The sequence below is a fragment of the Protobothrops mucrosquamatus genome, unplaced genomic scaffold, assembly GCF_001527695.2.
Source record: "Protobothrops mucrosquamatus isolate PMUCROS unplaced genomic scaffold, P.Mucros_1.0 scaffold1915, whole genome shotgun sequence".
Classification (NCBI taxonomy): domain Eukaryota; kingdom Metazoa; phylum Chordata; class Lepidosauria; order Squamata; family Viperidae; genus Protobothrops; species Protobothrops mucrosquamatus.
Genome location: NW_015388039.1, coordinates 17,834 through 43,437, shown reverse-complemented (window position 1 = coordinate 43,437; position 25,604 = coordinate 17,834). Strand labels below are relative to the sequence as shown.

Genomic DNA, 25,604 nt, shown 5'->3' with positions numbered 1-25,604 from the left:
CAACCTTTCTTGCTTTGGCATCAGTGTTGTTCAGGAAACCTAATGCATAAAAGCTCAAAAAGACTTTGTCCAAAAATAGCCCATAAAAATCAGTTCTGCAACTTAGACGTAGCACTTTTTCTCTTCAGTGGAAAGAGTGAATGTTAACTGCAGTTGTGAGGTAATGAGGAAGATACTAAATGCTAGTAGAAAAGACCAAGAATTATATAGCAAAAAGCTTGCTTTTGCAACTGTTTTTTTCAAGATCCTCAATATTCATGGCATTTGAATGAGATATACAGTTCNATGATCTCCCCCAGCGGCTTCACATAAATATTGAACAGTAAGGGGGAGAGGACCGACCCTTGTGGCACCCCACAAGTTAGGGGCCTTGGGGCCGACCTCTGCCCCCCTGCCAATACAGACTGCGTGCGGTCGGTGAGGAAGGAGGAGAACCACCGCATAACCGTGCCTCCCACTCCCAACTCAGCCAGACGCCGCAGCAAATATGTAAAAACTATATTCTTTTGAATTAAGCTTTTCCTGTTTCTGCTACCAGTCCAGAATCTTTCTCCTAAAGGAACTATCGCCTTCTGGTTGTTTCTAGAACACTGATCTAGAAATATGGTACAGGGACTGCTGTTTTCCAGCCTATGTCACCCATATTCAAGAGTAACTTATCAAAGTAACCTTGTGCAATAAGTAAACTATGCTGTGTTTTTAGTACAGGTTGGCCCTGAAGATGAATGTTTAACTGTTTCAATATGCTTTGTGTCTTGGAAGTATTATCTTTAGGTGCTGAATGTTATTATTTTCATAAAACTGACATTATGCATGGTTCACCTTTGGTCCTCTCTTCACACCATGAATGAAATTTATAGCAAGGAAAGAACTGCTATCATTTTGTGCAAAAAAATTATCAATCTTTATTATGTGTTCAGAGGGAGTCCGACTTGCTCCTTAGGAGGAAGTGTCATCAAAGATTTAAACCCCAAACATGCTGGACCAACAGCAATTTCATCTCACTTGGCTTGACTTCAGCCTGTTTTGACCCATCTAAATCCCAACAGCCCCAAGTTCCTGGCCAAAGTTCCACAGCGTTTCCAGACTGGGCAAGGAAGAAAATGTATAACTAATGTCATTACATTTTGGAATGCTAAGAGTAAAATTTAAATTAACCTTGAATTGATCATGAGTTGCCTTTTATTGCTAACGAACAGTGAAGAGTTGTGTTTTTGTCCTTTGTTTTTTTTAATTCACATTCTTTTCAATCTTTTTGTTTAGTTTAGTTTTGTTTCTGTTCATTTTTTTTTCTTTTGGATTTTAAAAAGAGTTTGTTTTGAACCCGAAGACTCTAGAACACGGTTGTCCAGCCTTTTGAATCCCCTGGGCCACATTGAGTGAAGAAGAATTGTCTTGGGATGCATATAAAATATAGAATATAGTTAATATGCATAAATAACAAACCTTTTAAAATATTTATTATCTTGTGGAGCTGCATTGGTAGTGTCCACGGTTAGTAATGTGTTAGACACATCTGTTCTAGATGCTGCTGGACTCTGTTCCTGACCAATATCTCCATTTCCTATAGATGGAGACATACTGTATATAATCTAGAGACCCAAACTGGTACGCACTGTTTTTCACCAGAGTATCAATTACATATATAATTCAGTAGATATATACTGTACATGAACAAGAGAACAAATATTTATGCATAATGAAGCAAGGAGAAACAAAACAAACAAAGGAATCAAAACAATTATGAGAACACCTAATATTAGACATAAAACACAGTAAATCTATTTCCCCAAAATCATTTCCACAGGAATAACTAATCATTGCAACTCTACAGCACAGATAAACACCTGATTGCATAATTTTTGGATTCCAACAATTTGGAGGTTTTTCCCTGAAAAAATCTGACTACAAGACATTCATTAGATATCAGATAGATTTACATGCAAAATCTATATTACTATGCTATATTGTTATACAATATCTAACACTAGAAACAGAAAATAAATCTGCTCTGCCTAACCTCTAGCTTATTAATTATTACAAGGCTCTCACATCATCTGGCATAAAATAACAACTGAAAATCACAGCAGAGTTTTATCAGACATCACAGTTAGCTAGTGATTCTTGAAGTAAAATGCAGCTTGACAAACACAGTTATAACTTGCAAACACAGCTTGCAATACCTCTGTCTGTCTTTGGAGAGTATGTAACGTCTCCCCAAACTAGTTTTGTTGTAGATATTGGAAGATATTAAAGTGCAGAATTGCATTTTAAAGAATAAAGCAGGTGGAATGAAGAAAAATAGAGTCCTAAATCACATCTCTTACAGCAGTGTTTCTCAACCTTGACAATTTTAAGGCATGTGGACTTCAACTCCCAGCATTGCTGGCTGTGGAATTTTGGGAGTTGAAGTCCACATGCCTTAAAATTGTCAAGGTTGAGAAAAACTGTCTTACAGTCTTAAGCAAGGAAGAAAGTGAGGCATCCCTGTGGGGAATTCTTGCAGTTTGAGGAGATGGAAGCTAAAAAGTACACCTGAAGGGAGGAAGAAAGCAATTTTTTTCCAGCTGAAATAGTCCCTTCCTAATCTAAAAAAAAGATTGTATATTGTGGTCATAGAAAAATAAGCACAGCTTTATAGCAAAATCAGTAGTTTTCCCCAAGAGGAGGCAAATGAACTAAACTTGCTGAAGGAAAAAAAGGGGAAAGGTCCAGAATTTTCCAAAGATAAGGAACAAAGCAATTAATTTTGTAAGACTGTTTAACTTTCAGAGACAATCTATCCTTTGAAAAGTGACCACATTATTCAAGAAGTAGACAATAGTTTCCCTACTGATTTCGTGTATTAATCTTTTATCTTAATTGAGGAGGGGGGAAATTACTTTCTTTCCTTCTCAAAGGCAAAACATACAGAAAAGAATAAATTCCAAACATGAACAACGAAAAGATGAGTTCTTACTGTCTTTTCTCCCTGATCTGTAAAAACAGGTTCATAGGAGCATAATGCTTCCTTTGAAGCTTCATTGAAACAAGCTAAGGTACAACTCTCAAAACCAGGAATGTAAAAAGGTGACACCATGACAAACGTTTTACATCATGGAACTCCTACAATGAGATATTATAGGCTTTAGAAGCAGGTATTTGGGGCTGGGGAGTTAGAGCAAAATAGATGTACCTAACCTTGACTCATTTGGAATTTTATTTGCCTGCAAACCTTTTTGAACTTTTCTTATACAAGTATTATTTGAGGGATATCCCTGGTGGGTAGGGCTTAATCAGCAGTTAAGTACATCTATTTTGGGAATGTTTCAAGAAGACTCATGTTAACCCAGTAAGAGCAGAATGCAAAGATGGAAGCAAGTCTCCCTCCCTCCCTCCTTCCCTCTCTCTCTAGTATCCATTCACATGCAAATGGTCAGCACTGATTTGTAAATTTGGTAATGCTAGACAGATTGACAATCTACACCAGGTCACCACAGATGAAAGCAGACATGGAAATATTAATATTGAATCACGAAAAAATATTAATATTGAATCACGAAAAAACAATGGAACTGACAGAGAGGTATATACCATCAAACCATTTTCAATAATCAACTCCACCCCTTCTCATGTTCAGTCATTACTGTTGATATAGGCACTTCTGAAGCTAGGAAAAGGTAACAAAGCACTTTAAAGCCAGGCCATGACTTTACTGCAGTTTGATGTTTCCATATCAAAGAGCCTGCTGTAGGGGTACCTTAATTTCCCTTCATTGAAGAAAGAAGTAAGGATAGTCCAGGAAGCAGAAAAGGAAAGAGAGCAAGATTGAAACACCATTTGATTTGCTAATGAGCCCATCTTCACAAGAATGTCTTTTTTAAAATCCTAAATAAGGAATAAGTATCCCTATCAGTCGTAGTAAAAGGAGGAATGTAAAAAACTGGATTCCCTCAAACCTAACACATCTTAGTTTCAGCTTTGATCTGAGCAGCTCTTATCCTGTCTTCTGCTTCATTTTCATTTATAGAAAAGAAAAAAGAAAAAGAAAATGTTTAAGTGAAAAGAAATTACAACATGGTACAACTATCATCTAGACTAGAGTATTAGATGAAAAAGAGTGCCCCCACTTCACAATACATTAAAAACAGTATTTACATTTGAAAGCAAAGCCAGAAAGTAAAGACTACATTAACCAAAGGTTGAATCTCTTGTGAAAGCCTTACAGCCTTAGACAGGAAGACCACCACCCTTCCTCTTTTAAAAAGTAGCAAACAAATGGATCTGTTCTCATGACAGAAACCCCATGGTGCATTAAAGAAGTAAAAAAAAAAATTTCAAGGCATCTTCAAACATCAAAATTAAAGGTGATGACTGCAGAAGAATTGCACATTAGGTAGAATTTTCTGAGATCGTAAGCATTTTGGATTCTTGCTACTGGGAATTGACATAACTGATGGCAGAGCAGTCAGAGAAGATGGAACAGGGAGAAAAAATGTTTGCTATAATCATCAACAGTTCTTACATAGAATGTTGAAATAAATTTATAACTAAAACCATTACTGTAGGAAATCATCTTTCTATCATTATATCTTTAAGTGAAAAATAATGTAGCAGATTCAGAGGGGGGGGTAAAATTGGGTTGCTATGGCACTTGGTTCTAAGGTTTGGCAGTAAAATACAGCAACTTCTGCAAAACAGATGCTTTACATACCGGAGTTTAAATCACGCCCAGGGTTGAATGCTCTGCTATTCACGGTGGTGGACAATCTATCACAGCTAATGGTTCTAGACACGTTAGTGTTAAAATTGCCATCAAACCTGAAATGAGCCCAAGAGAAAAATAAATTAGACAAATAAGCATGTATACTTGTTTCAAATTTTTATAGGGACAGACAGTTTTTTTCCCCATCACTGCCAACAGCCTTAAATATCGAGAAGACTGGCCAACTTGATTTACAAACACAGAGGCATCTTGGAAACAGACATCAAATAAACGGCAATCAACCCAAATAAAGCCACATGTGAAGGAAGAAAAGCTTTGATTTGTAGCAAATTCTACAATTCAACATTTTCATTTAAGTGGTATAATTGTTCTGCAGAAAGATGGGAATATTCTAGCTGTATGGGCTTCTTCACTTTGACCCAAACTTTTTTCTTCAGAGGAAGATATTTCTTTTTTCACTAGTAGAGATATATAGTAAGTTCCAACCAAAGCACCAAATCCAGATTTAAACCATAGTATGAGAGGTACAAGACTTTTTAACCCTTTGGCATCTACAAAGATTCCTAGACTCTTTACCTACAAGTCTCTGTTGGGAGATGTCTTTCAACTGAAAGTTGGGGCTATAGGAGAAAAAGGAAATTGGAAAAATAAGGGTGGCTTTATTATTTCATCCCTGATCCAAAAAAAGGCACAATCCATGCATTGCCCCGAGCCAGATTAAACCTAAAAACTTATTTGGAGTGAATTATTTTTTAAAAATAAATAGCATACTCTTTCAATGGGTATGGATGGGAAAGCATGGAGGTGGCTTTTATGTGTATTATGACAAAAACGCATACTGAAATAGATGTGCAGAAATGGCATGCATGAATATTTGGAATAGCAAGGAAGACATACAGTATATGAGGAATGGAGAAAGACTATGCTGTCAATAGAATAAAACATGAAAGTTCAATAAATTAATAAGGTTTTAGGGCACTAAATGTGGCATGACATTGCCTGTGTTCTCTAAGAGCCAGAAAATATGAAGTACCCCACTGCATAATTTCTTCCCAAACCAATATTAGTAGCAGAATGGTAAGATGGTAGAATAAGACTGTAGTTTTGGACATGTCATACAATCCAATATTCAATAATTTGGTAATGAAATTTTGTTCTGTATTTTGAAAGATTCGTTTTCCATTATTTATCTATGGTAATATATTCAGAATCAAAGAAGGATGAAATTATGGAAGGATAATTTAGACAGACTTTTACCGAGTTTTCAAAACAAAAAATGTTGACAACAAAACCAAAATTTCTCCGATCTCAACTATATTCATTAGTGGATCAGATAAAAAATCAGAAATATTTCCAACCTTTTATACATTTATTCATCTGCCAAATGATATTGCAAAGAAGAAGAAAATGCTAAGTAAGATGAGCAGCATATAAATGTAATAAATAAATACATTTTTACAGTATCACCTAAGAGATAATAAACCCTTAATGATCTATTTGCATATTCCAAAGTATATTTTGGTTATATTCATGTAAGAACAGACTGAATAAAATGAGCTATGCATTCTTCAGCCTACTCAAGTTTACTTAGAGTTAAATCAAATTTATCTTGTCAGGATTAAATGTTCCCTTAACAGTTAGCATGAAGTACTGCAGATTCCTATAGGAACTTTTTTGCATTCCCAAAGCTGTCCTCACTAAAAAGAAAGTCAAGAGTATAATTTCTCCAGCTGCTTTATCATGGTTATTATTTCCAACACCTTTAATAAACTCTAAACCTGCTATCGTAGTTAATTCCTCTGACTAAAAACCAAATGAATAATTAAGTGCATCTTTTGTCCTAAAAGGTGTTTTATTTATAAACTCTAAGAAGTGTTTATATAATAAGTATATGTTTATTGCATCAACATACAAATCAATTCTCAATCTACAACATTTAAATATAGAATTTAGACAGACAGAGGAGTTATTCTGTTAATTCATAAAATGTAGATTTATCACAAAAAGTTATTAATAAAAATTCAAAATGTACCTTATTACAACAATGGGAGAGTAGGTTTTAGTGGCAAATAGTTTGTGCAATCTGAAATGATGCTTAATGTTGGCTCCAAGAGGAAATAACATCCAGCTCCATCCCAAATTGTCTTCTCTCCTACTTTTCTTTTTCTATTCTACAGTATATGAAAACTCTTCCTTCTGGATTCACTTTAATGAACAACTGGTCAAAACTGCATCCCGAGGGGGGAAAAACAGAACTGTGACTCCCCCTTTGATCTCTTCCCCATGGAGAAATTCGCTCCCTGCCTAGCTTGCAAGATGTTCATTTGATTGACGTTTGCTCTGATGTGCAAAGCGCTTTGAACTTCAGACATTTAATTCCCATCAGGCAGCAGTCATTTTTATTCTCCTTCAACAAGATTTACAAGCAGAAGATCAGCAAATGGAGAAGATAAAATAAATTTGCAGAAGCTTTGAATCTTACATCAAAATAGTGTTCCTGTAAGCGCCAACGGGATTTTATTCACTATTCACAAATAAATAAACTTTTATGCAGTTTCAGCTGCATAAAATGAAGAAAGAGACATGGGCATATAAAATGCTAGTCACCAGCTGAATGTGGTTACTATATTAACTGTTATTTTGCCATATTTTCTGTAAATTTCTCATGAATACGCTTCATTCTAGTGTTCCCCAATACCAGCTGCAGAACAAGGTCATTCGGAAACCACAGTTTTCTTTAGAACGCTGAACTAATATGTTTTATTAATGGCCAGCCATGTTCTTGTAATCAATATTTTATTTGCATACTGCAGAACTAAAATACATAAAACTAACAGCATTTTTGAAAAGTTCCAATTGAGTATTAATCTAAGCTAATAATGGAGGCCTGCTTTGATGGGATAGTACAGTTAACTAAGATTCATCTGACTAAGTCATGGTCTATCCAAACACTGGATAAAAGAAATGCAGCCCTGTGGCATTATCCTAATACTGAATTCAGCATGAGAATACCTGATACTAGGAATTCTGTTGTATTATCGAATTCATTTAGCAACTGGGAAAAGCTGCAGTGGCATAATTGCATTCTTTGCCAATCATGTCCTTTCCTAAATTTTACATACTTCCATAAACACCACCAAACATGTTCAGTAATTACCAGTTATGGAAACTGAAACTCAAAACATCTGCAGGGTACCAGGTAATTTATGTCTATCTATCTTCTGCCTTTCTTATCCTACAAATTAGCCTAGGTCAGTGGTGGCGAATCTATGGCACGCGTGCCAGAGGCGGCACTCAGAGCCCTCTCTGTGGGCACGCACGCCATGCCCCAGAGATGGCAACTGTCCGTCTTCAACCAGCCGCCCACTAACTCGCCGAGATCCCGCATGGCCAGATGCATCCCAGCACCCATGCACTCACTGGCCTCTGTGTGCAGCGGCTGATGGTATCAGGCAATAGCCGCCCCGGCCCCTGCCTCACCTTGCCCTGTGACAATGGCACACCCACCCTGCCTCGCCTTGCCTCGCCTCACCCAGCAGGACGAGCCTCCTACCCACCGCCCCACCTGCCAGAGACCCCCTGGATCTCCCCCAACCCTGCCCGGCACCCACAGGCATCTCTCCCCAGGAGCAACATCGAGGTGATCACACCCACCTTGGCCACACCCACCTAGTCTGCCATGACCACCACAGCCATGCCCACCCAGTGGGCCACACCCACCTGGCACCCAGCAATAAATAAGTGGGTTTTGGGTTGTAATTTGGGCACTTGGTCTCTAAAAGGTTTGCCATCACTGGCCTAGGTCACATAAATCCAGATGGTCACTAAATGGCAGCAAAGAGTTTTCTAAATCTGTTTGCTGTTATCTAATAATTTCCAGATTTCTGGAGCGCAGACATTGTAGCCTTAAATTAAATACTATAATTTAATTTGTATCTAACAATATAAACATATATCATCCCCTCCTCCATTTACAAGATCACCAGACTTTCCTAATATTTGCAACTATCTTTGCATAATGTTGAGATTATCCTGTACTAAAACTAAACCATTTTAGCATTCCTGACAATGTAACTGCACAAACAACTTGAAAGATCAGTATAGGAATTTCCTTATCTCTCCATTTCACAGCCCAGGAGAGGACAGATAAACAAAAGAAAGAGCTGCGATAAAGCTAAAGCTGCAATAGCAAATATTTAAGCAGCTATTTTGTAAGAGGGAGCCAGGTCACTTTCTAAAGGAATCATCGTAAATGATCTTCAAAAACAGATCTATAGGTTTATCTATCTAAATATTACATTAATGTATCCAAGACAGAGTGGTCAAGGAATAAGTTATAGAGCTAAACAGTTCTTCAGTGCAATTTTTTCATCAAGTGAGATAAATAAAAGCAACACTTAAGATGAATCTTTTTTAAAAAACCCAATCACTAACATTAATTAAGGTACAGAAAACAAAATTGAGGCACATATAAGTTGAATTTATCAGTTACTAAGGATTTAATATGCTATCAATTTTAAAGTTCCCAATAATTATCTTTAATAGTTTTAAATAGGTTTATACTAGGCATGATGACCCTTCAAAAGTAGTGGCTAAATGTGCTGGACGAGAAATTAGGAATCTATGACTTCTAGTGCTGCCTTAGGCCTGGAAGTCAATTGTGGAATTCTGGGAGTTGAAGTCCAAAGGCTCTAAAGGGGCCATAGTTGCCTACCACTGACATAAGGGTAGCAATTGCAAAACACTTCTGAAAACGTTGTCAAGAAACGTGCATGAACTTAGCCATGCAGTTGCCAGGAGTCAACACTGGGCTCGATAATAAAAAACAGTGCCTCCTAAATGCACTGAGCAATCAAAATAAAATATCTATAAAGCATTCAGCACAGTTTTATCAATTTTCCTAGGAAAAAAACAATCTCCACAGGATTATCGCATATTAACTAAGGCTAGGAAGAAATAACAAACTTTGTTATCCCAGCTATCTCTTCCAGCTCTAAGGAGCAAAAGAGAGTTTGGAATGGTGTTCTTTTTAAATAATGAAGAACACAATTGATCTCAGAGATGTGTACTTCAAGTCTTTCCATTTTGCAATATTCGTTCAGATCTGTGAATGGTCATAAGTTGTTGCTCATGACTATATGAAATGAACAACTGCAGTGTGGTACAAATACCTCTATTCCAGCCTTTAGAACTATGTTAGGTATTCTTTGTACACAATTCAAATGTATTTTACTGATGTACACAATTCAAATGTATTTACTGATTTCCGTACAGCTACTTCAAAGAATTCAGTAAGTGCATCTAGGCACACCCCTGAATAACAGCTCCTTTAAGATTAGGCTCTGCTATTTTTGGCATGGCTTAAAATAAGTTGAGACAGGTGAAGTTTGGATCATCTCAAAACTACCATTATAAACCAATTTAAGTTTATTAAAATATACAAATAATATTTGTAGTAATTTTGCATTTGTAGTAGTTTATCATTATAATTAAGGAAGTCTTAAGCTAGTAAAACAGAAGCATGTTTTAATAAGGCTGCATAAAAGCTGTTTGCTTATAGGAAATTCACTTGGGACTTTGGCAGATGTCCACTCAGACACTGGCAATTAATGCAATATATAACTGCAATAAGGGGCTTATAATGCCTATTAATAATATTTAAATATGCGGAACCCACTTTTGGCACTAAATAATGTGCTTAAGCAAGGTAGGGCAAGTCCATTTAATGTAAACTATGAATCTAGTGAGATTTTCCATACAACTTAAGGTAGTCCTTAGGTTATGAACAGTTGGTTACCGACTGTTCAAAGTTACTACAGCACTGATGAGTGGTGCTTATGTCTAGTCCTCAAAGTTTCAGCTGTTGCAGTACCCCTATAGTTGCATGATCGCAATTTGGACATTTGGCAACTAGCTAGCACTTACAACAGTTGCAGTATTGCACAGTGCCATGCTTGCTATATGTGACCTTCCCTGCTAGCTATCCACAAGCAAAGTCACTCCCAAAAGTTGTTCATGCCGCTTTTTTTTTTCTTCTTCAAAAAAAGCATCTTGGAAAAAGGATATCATGCTTCTTGGCACACCCCTTCTGCCTGCATTCGGTAGCATCTGCCCATGGTCTCTGCCTGTGACCCAAGGGCTACATGCATTACATGCTCAGGGATATTTTTTTGTGGACAGATAGTCTTCATCAGTCAACTTCTTAACTTTTATAACAGTTTTTTTTCCATATTCAGGTTAGCCTTATTTTAAAATAACCAGTACTAATCACTATTCCCCAAACAACTTTTTGTTATATGTTAGGGTTTGTGACCGATTGATTGATTGACTGGCAGATAGAAAGATAGATATTTCTATTCCTTGAGAGTTAGTGTGGTATAATAATTAAGATGCTATACTATGACTGGGGAGACCCGGATTATAATTCTCTTTTAGACATAGAAGCCATATTGGTGACTTTAGGCAAGTCAGGCCTAATTTGGGATATAAAAAAAATATTTCTACCATCCTGCATTGGATTGGCATAGATTACAATCCATAACATTCAATGAACAGGCCTTTATCTTGTAGCAGGTTGAGTTCAGCTGATAATAATAGTAATATATTCCTTATATTTACACCCCATGAGCAATATATTTTCCTTGCTATCATAATATAGTTGCACAAGTCCCTGACACAATATTGTAATTGTGCTATTATATAATAATCCATTGCAAGTAAAACCCAAGAATTTTTTCCACTGCTACATCACTGGAATTTCTTCTTTTCACCTATGACCTATGACTAATGAAGTGCACATGAATAATATTTGATTTCACCCCAGATGCTCCATATAAAATATATAATTTATTCCATATCATATAAATTGCATAAATTTCTTTCAGCTACCCATTCCAGAGGGATTTCATGGAAGACCATAACCCTAGCCCTATACCAGGGGTAGGCAACCTTGGCTCTTTTATGACTTGTGGACTATGCTGGCTCAGGAATTCTGGGAGTTGAAGTCCACGAGTCATAAAAGAGCCAAGGTTGCCTACCCCTGCCCTATACCATTTTTCCTTGTTCATGATTCCCATGCTATCAACATTTAATGTGGAACCACTTCTGAAGTTTCTCCTCAAAGCCCTTATACTTTAAACATGGTCTTCTTCGTTCTTTCTTATTGCAGATCTTCTTGATCCAATATCAGATCCAATGACTACCAAACAAACAAACAATAGAAAATATTTGAATACTTACTCCATCATAGATGGTGGGATGGTGCAACAGTCCTGAATTGCTGTGAGAGGGGATGTCAAGTGAGCAGTATACGAAGCTTCCACGACATGCTTGTTTCGATTTACCACATCTAAGTAACGGTTAAACTTTTCCCGAATTTTTTTGGCTAGCTGGGAAATTTAAAGAGAAGCACAAAATCAAAACTGTTTCAATATTCATATTCTATATTTCATAATGCAGAATATGCTCAAACTGCAAGAGAAAGCAATTGATTCTGAAATATATGTACATTCATATTTATATTTAATCATTAAAATTAAACAGTCTATAGATAATCCAACAAGTATGGGAACACCGGCAAGGAGATTTACTGAAATCATTTCGCTTTCTGTTTGTGAGTGTTTTAAAGATCTCCAGATTTTTCAGTTAAACCAATCTCTCATTAAAATCAAATAGATATCACTCATAAATTAATTCTACTGAAATCTAAGTAATGAATTTATAGCTGGAAAAATATTATATGAATATGCATATGAATATGGTGCAATATACATTTGTTGATGTGTTATATGTGGTAGAAAAAAGTAACAGTAATAACCTACAATATTCAAATAGCATTAACAATTGAAGCAGATCTCTTTTTAAATGGTGGTAGATATAAGATCTATAACGTAGAAATTGGTCATAAAAAGCTCCAATTTTCCATGATAATTCAGAATGTACTCATCCAGATCATTCAGAAAACACCTCTCCAGAACTTTATTGGTTCTTTCCAAAGTCAGGAAATTCTAGCCTCAAAAAGACCCTCAAAGGTCCAGGAAGATGAGAATCTATTGCAAAATGAGAATCTACTGCAGGGATTTTCCCAAGGGGAAAACTGAAACTGGGAATGTTGTGGAGGGCCTACGCCGCACTCCCTGTCCCCACCGCCCCGCTCTTTCTGCCATTCCTCCCCCCACTGCTGCTGCACCTCTGCCCCACCCTTCGATGCTCCATTGCTGATGCCCCACCCCCTGCCAATGTCCCATCCCCCACTACCAATGCCATGGGCTGTACTGGAACTGCCTGTGGGCCAGATGTAGCTTGCAGGTCATAAAATGCTCAGGTCTTATCTTCTGGATCCTCACCTCCACTGGCCTAACACCCAGCAACTTTAGAATTCCTTAATTTCTAGATCACCTACGTTTTTTTGCTTCTGGTTTCTGCTCTGCTAGCCTGCTCAGCATGGAAATGTTAAATCACTACAGTACAGCACACTCAAAAAGGAACAAAGGTTTGCTCTGTGATATAATTTACAGATGACATTGTGCACATACACAATCGCTGTCATTTATCTCAAATGCTGCTACTGGTTGAATTGTATAAGCACAGTCAGCATGAGTGATACATCTACTATCACTGTACCACAATGAACACAGTAGCTCTGCAGCAGAGGTGTCTTTTCTTTCAACAGCTTTTTTTCACATCTTGTTCTGCACAAAAATCTGTAAGCAACTTGTTAAAACAAGAATATATTCTATATGTACACACACATACACACACACATTTGTGTGTATACATAGAATTTTCTGCCAAGTTACTAATCCCATTACACAACTCAATGTTGAAAATTATATGGTTTTCCTCAGTCCATTTGAAGTTTTCTTCATAATTCTTATTCTGAATCCTTAAGCTCCCTATAGTTTAAGGCCTGAATGAAAAATAATCTTACAATAATTTACAGTTCAAAGCAAAATGTTCAGCAACTTATTTTAAGTGCATTTTGCCTTCAGAAAAAAAGGCTAGATTTATTTAATTAGTGCTGGTAATTAGTTGATACTTTTTAATCCTCCTCATTCTATTTCTCCATGTACCTAAAATTTATAAAATGGAAATTATGTAAAAATACAGCTCAATTTATACATATAAATATATAATTTGTTTGTGCAGCATGTCTGCATTTGATAAATGTCTTCCCTAACTATTAATAACAGGCCATTTCATCATGATTTACCTTCTTATGTGAATAATTAGGCCTACAGTAATAAGAGCAGGGGCCCTGCCTCAATTGTTTCTATCAAATTCTACAACTCAATTAAGGGTCTCCAAGGACAGCCTTTTTAACAAAACAGTTGTTCCAATAAAATGACTTGTAGCATTATATTTAATTGCCATTATAGAATGATTTATTTCTAATACTCCAGAGATTTATTGCCCAATCTAAATTATGGATCTAAAACTATTACATTTATTTCAACTAGAATGTTATGCATAGTTGAATGGTTCTGTGGGTTAAGAGTTTATTTGTCAACTTCAATGTTGTCTCTATCATAAGTGACTTACACATTAGGATTAAAAGATCAACTAGCTGTTCAAAACAAGCAAGACAATCTTAAAAACAATGCATAGCACAGATTGGGGAGGACAGTAACATAAACTATTTCCCCACTATACTACCAGGGAGGAAGTCACTTTCCCTACAACAGGACTTGATTAGCAAGGCAGGTTTTAACTAAGTAGCTAGCTAGCTAGCTAGCTAGCTAGCTAACTACTAAACTACTATTTATTTATTTATTTATTTATTTATTTATTTATTTATTTATTTATTTATTGGATTTACTTACTTTGAGCGGCTTACAAACAATAAAAAAATCCAACATAAAAAGAATAAAAGAAATAACACCCCACCTCGCTGGAGAAACAAGCAATCAAAGGAACCACTTGATGGGATCCATCACATCTTGGGTTCTCCAGGCCCATTGGCAAAACCAGGTCTTTGGAGTCTTGAGAAAGAGAGTCCAAGTGGGAGCCAGTCTAATCCCTGTGAAAATGATGTTCCAAAAGGAGGGAGCCACCGCGGAGAAGGCCCTTTTTCTGGTTCCCATTAGATGTACCTGCCTAGGCAACATTCCCTGCCTTCCTGCTCTGGTGGGCAGGTGGATGTAAATGGGAAGAGATGGTCATTCAGATATGCTGGTACCAAGCCACGAAGGGCTTTAAAGGTGACAAATAGCACCAATAAGCAAATAGGCAGCCAATGCAGTTGCTGCAAAAGGGGTGACACATGTGCACACCTGGATAGATATGAGGTTTCAGAGAGCAGGCACAGCTGCCACAAAGTCATGTATCCTAGGGTCCCACAAAGTGACAGTGCTTTATAATTGGGATCTAGAGCACATTAACTCTCCCAAAGAACAAATAACAGGAAAAATTGGTTCTCAAAGCAATCAGAACCCATGAATGGCTTTACAGGCGACAACCAATATCTAGATTTGCACCCAGCAGACCACCAAGAATCAACACAAAGCCCCTGAAAGACATATTTTTTTTAGTACAGACACACATAAGCCACATAAACATAAATATAGGTCAACCTGCAGAATTGGTCAACCAAATGATGGGCTATGTATATTGGCAATCCCAGCTAAGAATCAAACATCCTCTTTCCAGCACAGTACTATTATTATTATTATTATTATTATTATTATTATTATTATTATATAATATTATTATTTAATATTATTTATTAATTATTATTAGTGTCTGTATTTTTTGTCTGACCTGGCAAGCTGTGATTAATGTTAACAATATTAATTACAGATTAACAATGAAACAATTTTTCATTCACTTTATAAGCTATGAGTTAATATTACAGTAAATATAATAAGTGAATCCAGAGTATTTGTCCTCCTTCTGAGGCATAAGGATAACTTTTTAGGGTTTGGGGGTTTTTTTTTTGCATTAATATCAACTGATTAATCATTACTGTAAAAAAATAAAAAACGATCAGGCAAAATATTTTTCACAAAATAGCAGGATACAAAATTCTAACCATGTAATTAGACAGTTTTTATGGTAATTTAAATGAAATGCACAAAAACTGAAATGCTCAAAAACAAAATGATACAGTATATTAGAAATCTAGAATTCCACTTTGTATTTTTTTTCTTTTTATAAACCTGTAGTACTTTAATTTGGGGTAGTTTAATAGAAAAAGTGGGTACTTTACTGCTTTCCTAAAAAGGGAATTAATTCATCTGGTAAAACATTATCTTAAAAAAATGTTGCAGCAGTAGTTTTGGGCAAAAGTCTGAATCAAAACTATTGGTCCTGTTGACTGATTTATAAGATTGTTCACTCCAACTTTTTCACCCTTAAAAACAATTGCGAAGCATACTGGAGAATAACGCACACTTTTACAATGCTACCATTGATCTTTCAATATTCAATTTAATATTATGGAATTCCTTTTCAGTTTCTTCACAGAAAATTTTCTCATTTGCATATATCTCTTAAGCTTTTAAAACTTTGCCTCTCTCTCTCTGTCTCGTTCTCTGATTTTATTCCTACTCTCAATATTTTGCCCCTTCAATGGGATACAAATACTTTCAAATATGCTTTATTTGTGCCAGCTGTAAAAAAGGTTAGAAAATTCAAAATTAGCATAAATTAACCCAACACTTGTTTATGATCTTTGGATAGGATTTCTCAAAACATTTTTGTCATTTTGTTTTTGTTTCAAAAAAGCAACCTTCTGAAAGTTAGAATTAATTTTACACACTATATATAACAGCGGTTCTCAACCTATGGGTCGCGACCCCATTTGGGGTCGCTCGACCATTTCACGGGGGTCGCCAAGCAAGGCTATCCGCCATTTTTTTCCCCTTTTCCGGCGGGTGCCTTACCTCCCTTGAGCTGGGCCAGCTGATGGTCGGCCTGCTCCATCTCTGCCGCTTGTCAGCTACGCCTCGGCCGGTGCAGGGGGCGGAACCACACATGCGCGGCGCTCCCAGGCAGGGAAAGTCCACGAGTTACAACCGGTTGGGTAGTCCTCGACTTACAACCGGTTTAGTCCTCGACTTACGATTGGCTTAGTCCTCAACTTACGACCGGTTTAGTCCTCGACTTACGACCGGTTGGGGGTCGCGGCATTAAAAAGGTTGAGAATCACTGATATATAACATAGCCTTTCACAATTACAGACAATATACAGTTATCACTGGTAAAGTTGTGATTATAATGCAGTGGTGGGATTCAAATATGTGAACAACCGGTTCTCTGTGTGGATGCCGCTTCCGGAAGTCCATTCTGGGCCTGGGCAACAAAAAATTAGCTACCGGTTCTGCCGAAGTGGTGCGAACTAGCTGAATCCCACCACTGTTATCATGTCTCCTATGCTTTCTGATGCTAAATCTAAATTCTAAAGTTAGTCATTGCTGTATGTTTGCTACATACCAGCAATTTGACAACAACTTCTTGAGGAAGCATTTAATGTTATCTCTTAATTTCTAGATGAATTTAGGGAGCAGCCTCATTCCCTAGATCAATGTTTCTCAAGACACTTGAGGAATTCTGGGAATTGAAGCCCATACATCTTAAAAGTTGCTGAAGTTGAGAAACACTGCCCAGTTTGATGACAAACTGAATTACAATTAGGAGATCTATGGGAATGCTTGCTGTTATTTTCCATAAGGTATAATGCTACATTTTCCTCAGTGATACAATTAAGTCAGAAATGTTAGTTGTTTACTCAATGGTGACATTTACTGATCTTTCATAAGTAGATTTAAACAAATTTTGTATAAAATTCCTAAAACTTATTTCTGTAATGTGTATTAAGTAGTACATTCTCCTCATTTTTTTTCTCAGCATATCTTGCATTGTCATAGATCATTGCTTTATGTTTGTGTATAGGAAATGGCCAATAAAATTAAACTAAACAAAAAACAAAAAACTGTGCACTTCAAATCAACCGAACATCACTGTAAAGTTTTATACAGGTAATCCTCGACTTACAACAGTTCATTTAATGACTGTTCAACAACAGCAGTAAAAAAGTAACTTATGACCGTTTTCACAAAATCATTGCAGCATTGCCATGATCACATGATCAAAATTCACCCGCTTGGCAACTGACTCATATTTATGACAGTTGCAGTATCCCGGGTTCATGTCATCGCCTTTTGCAACCTTTGACAAGTAAAGTCAGTTGGGAAGCCAGATTAATTTAACAATCATTTTACTAACTTAACAATTTTAGTGATTTACTTAACAATGGCAAGAAACTATCTCATTTAGCAATAAAAAAATTTGGGCTCAACTGTGGTTATAAGTCAAGGACTACCTGTATATTGTTTTTCTTTTACCCCAAAACTCAAGAGCAACGCAAAGAAACAATTTTTACACGGGTAAGTAAGAGGAATTAAACTGAATAATACAACTGTTGTTAACAAGCTCATTTAAGACTATTGTAATATATTATAGTAATAATTTAGACCTGCTGCTATTTTATCAGAAAAGGCCTGCTGAATCAGAAAGTCCTTTCCTTTTTTATTATAAGATTGTTGTATATCAAATTGAAATGTTTAATGCTGCAACAATTTTACTTTACTTTTAAAGGGACTTAATTGTTTACATTATTGGATAATAAATACTGTTTCAATGTGCTCATGTTTGAATTCTTGGATGGAAGTTGCCCAAAACAGTCTGGAAGTCAAATTTTAATAAAATAAATAAAATAATCACAGAGCACATTTTAATGTGCTCTTCCTTGGTCCAATCAGATGGCAGAATCTGAAATTTCAGTTTTAAAACTGGAGTTTGCATCAGTCCAAAGTATAAAACAGATTTGCTTGAAACAAGCCAGGCTAATTTCTTGGGTTGTAAAAGAAAAAAAAATCTACATAGCTTAAATACTGCGCAATATAACTTGTCTATTTAGCTGTAATGTTAAACCAAAAATAAAACTTTTTTATGTGAGAATGTTTTCACATAAAAATAAAAGCTTTTCTCCTGCTGGGACAGAAAAGCACACAGATTTGAAGCTCATCAGGCATTATTCTCATTCATCAGGCTGAAGAGCGGCATCAGGAGCAAACACACAGAGAACGACCTTAACAAAAGAATTGGAGTGAGTCAACAATCTGCCTAGCCAACAAATTCAACAACCTACACTGCATATCAATCTCCTGTTTGGCCTTACGAAAATATTTTATATAGAAGTTGCTAAGATGCATAGAGAATAATACAAATTTCCTCTTTGCAATATAACCACACCGTAGTGTGAATTAGCGGGCAAAGCCCCCCCCCCTTCCTTGAGAGGAAGGCTCTCAGTTTCAATCAACTTTCAAGCTGAGGAGGCAGAGTTGAGTTCACATATCAAGGAGATTACCCCCAACATTCTACCTTTTGTCTAGGTAGAAAAAGTGTTAGCCTTTTTAAAATTAACTCATAAGCCGGAAACTGAGGCTGAGGAAGAGAGGCAGCCGTCATTCTGTCTTCCCAGAGGCTTCAGAAATAATGAACTGGAGTGGATCTGGAGGGGAAATCCAGGAATAATTTAAAACAGAGGGATATCTGTTTCTGTCTTTTTCTGAAAGAATAGGTGAAAAATATGCAGTTAGAAATACCGCATACAATTTATTTTTATTTTATTTTGACTTAAGTCTAATATTTTGTGTGTTGGCGCTTATTTTCTATGTGTTGCAGAAGTTTAGCTATGACAGTAATAAAAGTGCAGTGCTGAAATCCCTTCCTTTTATTTTTGGGAATTTACAGAGGATTTCTCCTTCCCCAATAAAATGACTTTAAGAGGCTAGTCTCTTGCTCATTAAAACAACAACATATAAAATTTATTTCTATAATTTAGCAATGTCCCACAACAGAGTGGCAGGCACCCCAACACAACTCTGAGCTTGCTCATCCTTGCTCTACACAATGTGAAACAAAGTGGTTGTTATGGTCCTAATACTAAGAAACAATATACAGCCATAACTCAACAAAGTGTTCAATAAATTTGACTGTTCCTTTCCTGAGTAAAATTATCAACCGTTATTACAGAAAGTTATTGCCAGCAAACAAAGTGTAGTTGGCATTGTCTTGATCAATATGAAACAGGGCTGTATTATCCTTGCATTAAAAGCAAGTAGCAAAAAAGGCATTTGTTTTTAATTTAAATTTAGGGTAAAATGACAGCACACTTGCTTTTTAGTGTTTAAAATAGATTTGATTTGATCAGTATGTAAAACTGAATTCAAGGTCTACACTGGACAATTGGATTTGATTTGATTCAAGGTAGACCAAGAATCAAATACTGAGGATTGCTAATGAATAAATAGAAATAACTTTTCCAGAGTGAAATGTTATAAGCTGCTCAGAGTCACTTTGATAGAGAGATAGGTAATATATAAATTTAATAAATAAAATTAAATAAATAAATAGAAGGGTCAGAATTAATTCTACAGTGATTGTAGAAAGATGAAGTGGTGCAAGATCAAGACCATCGTCATAGCAGTTAGTGTAGGGTTTCAATCCAAGAGAAAGAGAAACAAAGAACAGGTTCATTAGACAATTTTGTTCACTAGATGAATTTCTGATTTCCGATTACAAATGTGATATGTTCCTAAATTCATCTTTAAGTAAAATTTGTAGGCAAGTAAGAACAGGTAGATATGGTTCTTATTTAGCATCAGCCATACATTTGTCTTAGTATATAGTATATATAGTTTACCCTTACCTTGAAGTAGGTATTAAGGGAGGTTATAGAAAGCTATACAACGGCCTTGAAGCAGTTGAAGCCCTTGGTACAGTGAACTTTGTGAAACTCTTTCTAATTAGGATCTTGTTCCTCTAACTTTGCCATCCCTGCTTTAATGAGTGGAAAGGCTTCAGCTACCTCTTTTGCCAAACTCCTTTTTGATTCTGGAGATTTTAGGTCCCATTCTTCTTCTTCGAATGCTCTCATCTGCTGCTATGATCACTTTATTATTTCTACTTTATTTTCAGTTGTGATTGTTTTCCTTTTCTTTAATGCCTTACCAGCACTTCCATCAGATTTACACTTTGAAGGCATAGTTTACGAAGTAAAAAAAAGAAAAATTTAAGCCAAATACAAAGGTAAAAACTCAACCCAGTATTAAGGGCAACATGATCTCACTTAAAATGGTGGATGGTGTTTTCCTTCTTGGAGCCAACCAACTATTGAAGCTGCACAACCTTTTCATAAGTGTTACACAAACTCGTGCATGCATTCACTGTTACAAATTATTGATTTAACTTGAAATTTTAATATAAAAGGCTTTATGGCGGCCTGTTCATAAGTATTAGTTGTCCATAAATCAGATGTTCTTAACCCAGGGACTGCCTGTACAAATGAATGGCTAGCTGATGATACCAAACCCTTAGTTTTCAATGCAGAAACAAGTCAATGTATTTTAACTAAACAAGGTATTATTTAAACGGACATATTCTTTATGTGAAAGATGAGGTTGGTCTTCCTGAGTAAGTTCTTCTCATTTTCTGAGATAGATCATTTAAAGTAAATACTCTGTAATTGCTATTTTAAAAACTTGCCAGTAAAATATTTTCTCCCTCTTTGAAGAGAGAATATATTGATTTTTTTGTGTGTGCTCTATGTAGTAAAAATTGATGTCAGAGGTTTTCTATTATTATGTGAGACCCAGCTACGCTGCAGGCATTTTCTCTTTGAGGTTTTTTTTAAAAAACATTCCATATTTCTTAAAATTCCATATGATTCTCATAGTCTGAATTAATAAAGAAGTGGTAAACCCTTACGGAAATATTATACCCAATGGCAGATAATCCCAATATGCTGGACAACAAATCACAGGTTTTACCTCAAATATTCTCCTTAGTTGCCAGGGATATGAGGCTATTATTTCTACACAAGCCAACAAGTGTATTTCTTCACAACAAGTTTTTAGCTTATGAACCAGCAATATGTGCTTTTAGGGTGATGTTTAGAAAGACGGATGACCCACAAGAAGAGAAAAAGCTGATAAAGGATTAGGTTTGCTTACAATACCCTCACATTTGTTTTAATATGATCAATTTGTATACATTACCTTTACTCATAAAGCTCTAGTACTTGTGATTCATTAGCACTAAAAAGACTTAGTTATTATTAAAACCAAAGTGCTCACTTACTCTTTCGATCTTTTCAATTCTGAGCTTTTAACCATTGTAGCTGTACTCTATGGAGCCTCATCTATCTTCTCTGACACCTAAGAATTCATCACAATACTAAGAATGTTTAGACATTTATTTATATCTAGTTAAGAGTTAATGTATGCATCTAGGGAGGTGGTGTAAGTAATACCTATTGGAGGCTTTACCAGCAAACACTTCCAAATGAGTCTCTTCTTCTAAAATCCCTTGTATAATTTAACCCATATGATTTTAAATAGTGTGCAGACCACCCACAAAATTGTAGTGAAAGGCATTATTCTTCAAAGAAAGCCAATGAAACAGTCTCTGGAAGGATCAAAATGTTTCCAAACACACTAGGTTTTATAGCCACTTCAACAATAATTCCCTTTAACTCTCAATTTCACACAAAATTCTCACAAATTCACACATATGCACAAATGTGACATGCTCCCAATAAACGGATGGTTACCTTGACTACAATTTTCAGTCCCACACAGGGCAGTCAATGTATCTCAAGATGCTTTATAATTAGGTGAGTGACCACTAGATTTATTTATTTTATGGGCTTAGATGTAACCACTCACTGGCAGTCTAAGGTGAGAAGGAAATGCATGCAGGTGAATCAGCAAATTGACAAAGCAGAAAACAATATAGCAATGCAATAAAAGGAACATATGTTCTGCTACAGGAGTAATCAGATCAAATTTGTATAGATCAGCATATAATAAAAATCAATTTAATAGGTTTACTTGTAAGAATTTATTAGTACAGTTTCTAAACCTCAGCAATTTTAAGATGTGTGGACTTCTTAAAGCTAAAGAGGAAAGGACAAACTTGCTTAACTGCTAGTTAAATTCATTGATAGTTTCCAGATCATTTCAGATTTTCTGAAAGAGAAAAACCTGTTGTTATTTTAAATCCTGAACATAATTCAAATTCTTGAAATAAACATGAAAATGTTAAGTTAGATTACTACTTTTATATGTCTACATTAATTATCTATATTAGCTTTTTCTTAGGCTGTTTAGATATTATTTTAAGGTTGTCTTGGTACATTCTTTAATCCTGTTGCCTGGAAACATTCTTTGCAGTCCCAAATCCATGGTGTTTAATTCTTTTGCCTCTGCTGTGCCAGAAGTCCATTATGCCAATCATTTGTAATTCTCATCCAGGACCAAGCAAGCCAGGAAGAAAACAAAGCCCTTTAACTATCTGCAGATCAGGCAAAGAAGTCAAGATCTTGCAACAGCAAAATGACCAGGGGATGTTTGGTGCAACAAACAGAAAGAAAACATGGTACATTGTATTAAAAAGCTCATAATTGCTCTTAAAATCTCTCATCGAGAGATTCTGTGGTGATCTTGGACCCAATGTTATTGGCCGTGTGTGTGTGTGTGTGTGTGTGTGTGTTTGCCCATGTTGACTTCTTGCAACTCCCTGGACAGGTCCCTGAAAGTTTTCTTGGCAAAGGTTTTGGAAGTGGTTTGCCATTCCCTCCTTCTTTGCACTGAGAAAGAGTGACTGGCCCAAGATCACCCAACTGGCTTTGTGTCTAAGGGGACCAGAATTCACAGTCTCCTGGCTTCTAGCCTGATGTCCTAACTCCCAGAGCAAGCTTCTTATATGTCTCAATTACTTATATGTCTTCTTATATGTCTCATTACATTATGTTGTATAGCTAAAAACTAATAATGATACTTTGGTTTAGTCTACAATATGATACATGGGTCTTTTAAAATCAAGAATATGCACACCTGCCCTTTCTATTCTCTTTCTATTCTCTGGATCAAAGATCATGCAGTAAAAAGAATAAAGGCTGAACATAAGGAATTCTCATCTTGCTATCCCTGTTTGTAAATATGTCAGAGAAATGCATCCTTTGGAAGGCTCCTACATTATTAGCCTTTTAAATGTCCACATCTGCATTACTTATATGGAATAACTATTATGAGAGTTTAAGCATTTGTTTGTCTCTAAGATAAGTCAATCACAGCAGGTTATTCCAATCTATATTAAGCAACAAGTGTTTTTATTAATTTTTTTTCTACTGACAGAAGACAATCTGCCACATAAAAAGAACTGTATTCCCTGAGGCAAGCCTCAAACTTCTGAGGTTCTGTTCATATTTTCCTAGCTACCTTTCTGCCATGCAAACTTATTAGGACTACACTAAGTTGCTTTCTTTGGGAGGTATTGTCATTTTCCCTGGCCAAAAAAAAATGATTTTTTTTCCCAGACTCTTGCTGTCTCTTCTAATGCTCTGGTTCTATTTTAGGGTCAATACTGCACATATTGCACACATCTGATTTATTTGATGTTGGCTTAGAGTATTATGTGAACTTTACTATTGTTTGTTATGCAATAAATCATGGTACAGTCACGCCATAGCCTAAAGTGATGCATGGGCTCACTTATTGGCAATATTTGACATTAGCTGGTTTAAGAAGGAACTCCTGTCAGTTCCGTTTGCAAGAAGAGAACTGTATCATCATACAACAACTGGTGCTTTCAACAGATTGGTAGTATAATAGTAGCACTCTCATGCATCATCTTCAGGGATGATGTTATAATTGTCAAGCAGCAATGTAATATTCTGGTTTGTACATTATTTCCCTAAACCAGGGGGTGTCAAACTGCTGGCCCGTGGGCCGGTTGCATCAAGCAGAGGCCGCGCCCACCCCAGTTCCGCCAACACGTCATGTGATGCGGCGAGTTCTCACCCGTGCCCTAAACCATTTTGTGGCTTCATCAATTTGTTGATCAGAAAGTATAATATCCTTATTAGTTATAATGATTAACTCCAATTCTATTTTACGGACTTCAGAATTGACCTTCCTACATGGAGAATATGTCCCAGAACTCTAATGCAAGAACTGTGTATGTGTGTATGTGTGTGTGTGTGTATGTATGTACGTGTGTATATGTATGTGTATAAATGCATGTATGTGTGTGTATATACACACACACACTCACACATGTAAGAAATTTTTCTGTCCTTGTAGTGTAGGTGCAAATGTGAGGTCATTCTTGATTTGATCAAATTTGCTTCTGGTTTTCCTCCACAGTGCTCCAGAATTGCAATGTCTGTTTCATGTCCCTGAACTATTTGTAGTAGCTCATCAGGAGCTTGAATTTCATTTGCATATGGGTACAAATGTTTACATCACTCCATTTAGTCTGCTAATTGTGCCCCATCCTGGATTGGGAGACCTTGCTTGCAACCACTCATGCCTTAACCATTTCTTCATTAGGGTGTTGCAAAACTCTCTAACTGGGACTTGAAAATCATCTGGAAACTACAATTGTCCAGAATGCAGTAGCATTGGTACCCACAGGTGCATCTTGAAATATTTAAGGTGAAATTGATCCAAAATATTTTATAAATGTAACTCCATCACTGATTACCAAATTAGAAAAATCATATATTAAATTTTGAAAACATCCTAGCAATGTCCTAACAAAGAAGGAACATTTAATCATATATAGTGGTTATATAAAACAATTCAAAAGTACTCAAAAATACTTCAAAATAGGAAGTCCTAAAAATAAAATTTGAGCTGAAACCACATTTTTATTAGATATAATTCCAGAAACAATCAATGTAAAATGTCACAGTTACTACACTCTGGCAGTTGCAAGACCAAATTTTGTACAACACTGGAAAAGAAGAATCTTGCCAACAATATTAGATTGGTTGACCAGACTAAGAGAAATGTAGTAATGGCAAAATTGAGAGTATATACCTGACACTGGA

At 36.1% G+C, this 25,604-nt stretch overlaps 1 protein-coding gene across 1 annotated transcript in view; it reads right to left on the bottom strand.

The window, feature by feature from the left end:
- Positions 1-25,604, bottom strand: part of CACHD1 (cache domain containing 1) — an 87,656-nt gene that overhangs the window by 57,551 nt on the left and 4,501 nt on the right. Inside the window, exons 4-5 of the mRNA XM_015823565.2 lie at positions 11,945-12,093; positions 4,694-4,800 (exon numbers count right to left, since the gene is read on the bottom strand). Of these exons, the coding sequence (XP_015679051.2) occupies positions 4,694-4,800; positions 11,945-12,093 (256 nt within the window). The remainder of the gene's footprint in view (positions 1-4,693; positions 4,801-11,944; positions 12,094-25,604) is intronic.